The following is a 7,348-nucleotide window of genomic DNA, read 5'->3' as shown; positions in this document are numbered from 1 at the left end:
CAAATCCTTGCCAAAATGGCAAATCAAGGTGGCCTATATGGCCCAAATCTTGGCCTAAATGCGGAAGTGCTAACCTCCATAAAAGCGCCTGAATCGATTCATGAACGAGCGCTCTGTGTTAAACGAGCAGCAGCGCCGCTTTTTTGTTCGTGCACGTTCTCCGGCCTGCAGTTCCAATTCTAGCCAGTAGGGCAGGGTGGCTTCAGTTTCCCATCCGCTCGGGAGGGCTGTGTCTGGGTCCTTTTATCATTTATTCTATTCGATTTTATTTTTATTTTATTTACCAGTTCTGGTAATCAAACGCATCTGTTTTGTCAAACACAATTGATATACTTTGCCCAGTTTGTTTTATTGTTTTTAATGCTGACCCAAAATGCCATCCCAATGAGCTGGGAGATGGCACCATCATGTGGTCATTGACAACATTACAACTACTAAGCCTTAAAAATATGGAGAAAAAAAAGAAAAAAGCTGATACATATTGTTTTGCTTGACTTACACAAGTAACACTCTTTTTTTTCTAGGGGCTCAGAGAGAATCTACCCCTTGGCCAAGTATTATAGCCTGCATAGGCTATTATTTAATATAGCCCGTGTAGACATTTGGTAGCTGAAATATATCATTTTCATAATTTAATAATTTTCCAATCACACAGTATAAATCTCCCAAAACACAGAGGACTATATAATCACCTCAGATGAAAATATTACCATAATCATTATTCTTTGAGCATATCTCCCCATCTATGTCATTAATCTCAGTCGAGGCAGCTGCAGAGGTTTAATGCTGCTACTTAGCCTGTTCCTGTCCCCCACAAATCTACACTCAGCTCTAATTATAGATCCACCTTTGCCCATTGGAGAACGTTATTATTAGAAGTCTAATAGGGCAGTTGGCTAAATAACTATGCGGAGTTTCAGCCAGGAAATCCAGTTATAAACAGCAAATGAGTTCAGTTTGCTTATTAATTCATAACCAGTCAATGGTGATGTCAGCAATACAAAAACATTAGCATGAACCCACACAGGAATAGGCCTTTGGTTCTAAATGTGATCATGGTACTGTTTTTGGACGATGTCTGTTTTCATTTTACTGCCCGTTTCATTTTACTGCCGTTGCTGCTATGACGCCTGAATTTTCTCCCTGCAGTGATCGATAGGGTCAGGCTGTTATCTTATCTCATCTCGTCATCAGACCTTATACTACGACAGTATTTCTTTACATAATGGGCTCTCCCACAACAAATTATGCACAGTATCTTTTTGGCATTTAGCTCACCCAGAGTAAGTTACACTGTCTTAGCACACATGGGGTCATGTGGGACATGTATGAATGCTGATGCACACACTGGCTGTACAGTGGTGCGGACAATAACCACTCCGATTTAAGACTAGTCTCTCTGTATACGATAGCCCCCTCTGCTGCTAACATTATCCAAGACATACGTTTAAAAAGAGCACCTTTTGTTTAGGGGAAATTAAACTACCAGAAAACATTGTTTCATATCGATAATATTACCATAACCATGGTCCAAATGTATCAGCGGTCTCTAGCCCATCACTTCTAAGCACCCTGATTGAGCGAGACAAGATGTGCCCTTAGAGAAAGGTTGCCGTAGATACTCTAGGAAATGGTAAAGGTGAAGAGTTTAGAGTGGCAGACCAGATCAGCTTAGGTCAAGTTACAGTGTGGCCAGGGCTGATCGTGCATGTGTTGACAGTTGTTGAGAACATCCTCTGCTATGTAGCACCAGAATTCTGTCTGCTCATGAGTCCAATCAACACTGAATACAGAACAAGGAACAGACCAAAACCATAGTTGTAAAAAATTTAAGTTCTTACATTTAATTCCAAAAGATCTTATTACGTTAAGTGAGCAACCTCCCCAAGCAATGACTGACTGTTATTTGTTTAACATATCATTACACAACTGCAAAGGTCAAAATTATGTGGAGCTTTTACACCCTGAAGCCAGTCAACGTTGCCACTCCAGGGAGAAACTAATACCTTTCTGTTAACTTTTGACTTGATACCAAAAACATCGTACAGTACTGTAAATAACAAAAAAGCCCCGTCAAGACACACAGTGTATTTGAAATCTGCATCAAAGAGTGAAGTTATGCTTTCTCCGGTACAGTAACAATGGAGGGTCATTGACACGACTCTGCTTAAGAGGTCCTCACGGCTCAAGTACGACAGAAGAAGAGTTAGATGTGGCGCAATCATCATTTAACCCATTCCTCTAGTAATCCCCTGGGCTTGTTTTAGTGGACACGTCCATTTCAGGCATCCATCACTCAGTCCGTTTACGTTAGTGAGTCAGTCCATTACATGTGTTCCGGGTGGTTCTGCAAACAGTGGATGAACTCTGTGACTGGATGGCCATTGAAGCAGATCTGGTACACCTCATTGAACAGTGGGAACCTGGATAGGTGAAAGATGGAGAATGTAACCCCGATCCTACACTGGCTGCCAGTCATTTTTAGAATTGACTTTAAGAATTTATTGTTAAGCTCTTCATGGCCTGGCACCTAGCTACCTTGCAGAGTTGTTAAAACCCTATGTTCCTGAAATTCCTCAGAAATTCAATTTTCTCAAATAGAAACTTTAATCAAACGACAAAATAACAGTATAAGAAAAACAAATCGGTAATCGGTCCAAAATCATGATTGGCATCGGATCCAAACATCTGGCATCGGACGTGCTCTACTTACTTCTCCACCATGTTTTTGTGTTTGAGGATGTGGTTGACTTCAGCGGCAGTGGCTGGACCCTGAAGCTTCTGACCGTTGAGCATCTCCTTCTCCAAATCCTCAATGGACTGAACAAAGGAATGGTGCAAAGATAAAACTGTTGTGATATTAAATTGCAAATGGTCCATGTATGACTATGTCTTTGGAGACACATTCATTTTAAACAGGGACATCTTAACCAGTGTTGTTTTTGGCAGCAAATGTTGATTTTAGTTTTAGTCATAGTCTCTTGAATTTAATTTTAGTCACATTTTAGTCACCTGGAATGTCTTAGTGTTAGTTTAGTCGACTAACTCTACAGTTGATTTAGTCGACTAAAATGTATTTTGGCAGGCTTTGATGCAGTCGTAATAACTGGTTTTACAAAATACAAAATAGCCGATCTACAAGCTCACAATGTGTCGCACTGTGACACATTGTGAGCTTGTAGATCTGCTATTTTCAGCATGCAACCAATTGTAAAATGACATACTGGATCTCTGCTATAATTTTGTATGGCATACGAAATGCTGACTAATCCCTTCCTAATATTTTAGTCTAGTTTTTAATTGTTGACGAAATCGTCTTAGTTTTAATTTAATTTCCAATAGATTCCGTCAGTGGAAAAAGGTAGCCGACGAACATTTTTCGTCTTAGTTTTAGTTGACAAAATCAACACTGATCTTAAGAGAAACAAAAGATGGAGGTAAGATAAGAATATACTACTGTACGACGTCTATATCCATTCTTTTTGTCATACTTTTCCCGTTTTGGCGAAAGCTTCACCGATCTTGCGGTTGCGTCCACCATAACAGGTTGTGATGAGGTCGGCGATGCCGCAGCTCTCCAGGAAAGTGGAAGGGGACACAGAGCCCTTTGTGCAGAAGAATTTGGCAAAGGCGATCATCTCCATCAGGCCCAGACGAATGACTGCAGCCTTGGTGTTATCCCCAAATCCAAGGCCATCACAGAAACCGGCCCCCACTGCTACAATGTTCTGCAGTAACAATAAAGGAGAAGTAGGCTTGGTTGGTTGGGGCTGTATTGTGCTTATTGAAAGTATAGCAATGCATTAATGATTTGTTTTCTCGAGACAGGAGTATCCTCGTTTGTGTAGAATCTGCATTCATGGTGTAAGACTCTCTCCAAACATATTATTGTCAAACGAATGACGGTAACCAACGTTGACACTGTGATTATGTATCCCCCCCTATTCTTTATTCTCTATTCCATTATCTATACCTCGCTGATGTCTTTGATACCTCATTTATCCATTCCCTTGAAAGGATTTAGAAAGCACTATGTCAAGGTAATCACAAAAACCTTAATGAACAATCTTATGGTCTATTAATAGTGGCAGTCTTGTTTATTTAATCTATTTATGTAGTAAGTTATGAATGTGTAAAACATGAGTGACCATAATCCCACTGCCGCCCGAGTATGGCATACGAAATGCTGACCTTGAGAGCTCCACAGATCTCCACAACATCAGCCTCTTCCACCACAGTCACACGGAAGTTTGTGGTCTGCATCAGCTCCTTCAATATGGGCCCGTTTACTTTGTCTTTGCACCCTGCATGGTATATCATTATTACCTTAGTATATACGACTCAGTCTACACAGGACTGAGTCAAGACATCCACTTTCATACAGAACAATTTAAATAACGAACAGCTGAAATATTAAGTACTATAAGTGTGTATACACAACAATATGATTGATATGCATATTATGAAGTTTTATCTTTTGTGAAAAACGGTCAAGTCCAGACTACTTACCGATAGTTGTTTCACAGAACTTCTCATCAGCAACCTCATTGGCGATGTTGGCTCCCATAAGAACGGTCATGGTGATGCCCAGCTTCTCACGAATGACGTCTGAGATCAGCTTCAGCCCTTCTGGACCCTCATCCACACCCTGGCAGGGGCGGGCGGGCGGGCGGGCACGCACGCACACGCACACACACACACACACACACACACACACACACACGCACACGCACACACGCCTATCATGGCCTTACACCCTATTTTAAACATGCTTTATACCAGGGGTATTCACATTTAACCTCATTAATTTATGTTATTTTATGCATTTTTTATCCAACATTATTCTTTTTGTCTTTTTTGTGATTAATTAATGCAACACTGAATGCATCGCAATCATTTGACACACATTTATACACATTTTCTTGTCTGCAACTATACTTTAATGAACCACCTTCAACCTGGCCTTTCTATTTTGGGCATGTCATAAAAAATAGTGGAAATATCTACAAATTTATAACGTGTTGCACTGGGACACTTTCAGCTTTCAAAGTCTATGTTGATGTCTTTTTTTAATGACGTCTTCTATCTTTCTGGTGATATGAGAGAAGTCTGGCCCATCTAGGACAAATCTCTCCACGCCTTTCTTCAGATGTTTTCAACACTGCAAAGAATCTACCGTACCTTGATGAGAGACATGCCAACAGACTCCTTCTTAATGACGTCTTTGATGGTGTCACAAACTCTCAGGATGAACTGGTGAGGGACCACAAAGATGAGGATGTCGGCTCCCTTCGCAGCCTCAGCCAAGTCTGGGACAGCCAGCTGATGGAGGATGTTTTAAAAATATTATTCACTAAATCCGGGTGATTTTCACCCAGACATTTATGTTTATGTGATTTTCATAATGTCTGAGGTGGGTGGGTCTTTCAGCCTACCTTCATGATGCTCAGTGACATCATAGAAGGTAGGTTTGTTTCCCTGTCCACAGCCCTAGGCCTGACTCACACGGTCACAACAGATTGATGTATAGCTGATGCATGAGACTTGTTTACTGATGCAAGCCCCCCACCCACTCATACAACACAAATGTTGTGTCAAACCATGTGACTCCCATTGGAAATGCATTGTGAGCTTGCATCAGTAAATAAGTCTCATACATTAACTATACATCAATCTGTTGTGAAGGTGTGAGTCAGGCCTTAGTCTTTCTACAGGCAGGTGTTTGGGTGTATTTCACCCGGGTTTAGTAATATTGGGACCAATATTCCCCATGATGTCTATTTTTCGTTTTTTGGTGAAATTAATTCATGTTGAAATATTAGAATATTAGTGTTCTATGGTTAATGATGTACTGTACATACTAGCAGCCGCATAATAAGATGCTTCTGAATATTTTCATTTCACAAAATTATTTTGCAGATGATTTGCCAACTTGAATTGAATTACATAGGCCTATAGCCTAAAGCCTCCAACCACGTGCATTGTACTGAATGAACAACATGTGGGCGGTGCTGCTTACCACATTGGGGGGCAGTTTGTGACCAGGCAGGTACTTGACATTTTCATGGTCTGTGTTGATGATTTCTGAGAGTTTACGGTCATTAACCATCTCCTCAAACACCCACATGGACACCGTCGTTTCAAAGCTGTCATACTTTGCTGCATTGGCACCAACAATCTTGGCAATAGCAGAGCCCCTGGACATTGGACAAGTGGACGTTATTATTGACAATGCTGGTGATCGGTATGTAGATAAGACCAGATGGGTTCAGGGGGGTAGGCTATTCTGAAAAAGTTGCCTAAATGGACTTTGACATGGCGCGTATACATTTAGCAAAAGATTAAATTATTACAGGGAAGGCTACGTCCATTATTATAGGAAACTTTTAATTAAAGATAGTGGGGAAAGCAGCCAAAATTAAGGACAAACGGCGATAACGCATGAAGATTCATTACAATACCACGGTTATTTGGCAACAGCGGCTGTTAAAGTCAAAGACATTTGGAATGATTTGGCAAAGCTGTAGCCTATGTCTGACATCAAATCCTGGGTGTGCGAGTCAGAGGGTCGGGCCTCAGGGACAGATGATCCCAGCTGTTAAATGACAACTCAAACAACATTCACTCAAACTTCAAAGCAAGCTGCAATAGGCTACGCAACAATGGCAAGCTTTACAAATGCATCGATTAAAAAGTATTTTTTCACATTTTCAGCCTACCTACAGGCCAGTTGTAAAGTTGTTGTGCTGCTTTGAAAAACAATCACTATTTTTGCTCCTGTAAGACTGCGCACTCATGAGCATCAGACATTTTAGTTTTACTTATTCAGTCTAAAATCGCTCACCAGTTACCAGAGCCGATGACGCAGACTTTCTTTGGTGCCATAATGATGTGTGATGTCCCAGACTGTGGAGCTGCTTCTCCTCCTCTGGTGCCCGATGTGAAGAAGACGAGCTCAACTTGAGAACACATGTATTTATATAGCACTTAAGCATGCGAGAAAAGAGGCACGCCCCTTTCCCATTGGTTGGGATGTTGTCGAGTCCCAGAGACATGAAAGTTCAATTGCAGACTCCCCTCTGGGAACCACCCTGATCCACATGCGGACATCCGCTGTTTAACATACCGTAATTGTATAAAAATGGAACAGTTAGGGTCCATTTGGTTCCATTCAGGCAATATTCAAAGGCAGTCAGTCACAGAGTATGGTCCAATTTGGTTTCTATTAGCCTTACTCTATTTAAAATCATTTAGCCGAGGCACTCCTGCAACCCAGGAGTGCCCATGTTGAGAACCACTGGTCTGGAGAATGTTTTACTTTGGCTACCTTGAGTGACTCCAAATTGAG

General features: G+C 41.2%; 1 protein-coding gene across 1 annotated transcript; it reads right to left on the bottom strand.

The window, feature by feature from the left end:
- Nucleotides 1–1,813: 1,813 nt before the first annotated feature.
- Nucleotides 1,814–6,933, bottom strand: gpd1b (glycerol-3-phosphate dehydrogenase 1b). The gene is made up of 8 exons (XM_083771341.1): nt 6,845–6,933; nt 6,020–6,197; nt 5,182–5,322; nt 4,510–4,648; nt 4,192–4,304; nt 3,492–3,728; nt 2,714–2,820; nt 1,814–2,423 (listed from the first exon to the last, which is right to left on the bottom strand). Exons 1-8 carry the CDS (start codon nt 6,883–6,885, stop codon nt 2,327–2,329), a joined length of 1,053 nt encoding a protein of 350 aa, XP_083627467.1. The 5' UTR covers nt 6,886–6,933; the 3' UTR covers nt 1,814–2,326.
- Nucleotides 6,934–7,348: the final 415 nt, after the last annotated feature.

The sequence above is a fragment of the Protomyctophum parallelum genome (genome assembly GCF_964188405.1).
Source record: "Protomyctophum parallelum genome assembly, chromosome: 8".
In the NCBI taxonomy this organism is placed as follows: domain Eukaryota; kingdom Metazoa; phylum Chordata; class Actinopteri; order Myctophiformes; family Myctophidae; genus Protomyctophum; species Protomyctophum parallelum.
The sequence above is the reverse complement of the archived record's forward strand: the minus strand, read 5'-3'. Positions and strand labels throughout refer to the sequence as shown.

Bases quoted from the DNA above. Each gene is read 5' to 3' on its own strand.
- gpd1b (XM_083771341.1), bottom strand. From the start codon at position 6,885: ATGGCACCAAAGAAAGTCTGCGTCATCGGCTCTGGTAACTG. The intron at 4,649-5,181 runs GTACGGTAGATT...CGCCCCTGCCAG, and splicing joins TTGGCATGTCTCTCATCAAG to GGTGTGGATGAGGGTCCAGA. The intron at 3,729-4,191 runs GTCAGCATTTCG...TTGTTACTGCAG, and splicing joins AGATCTGTGGAGCTCTCAAG to AACATTGTAGCAGTGGGGGC.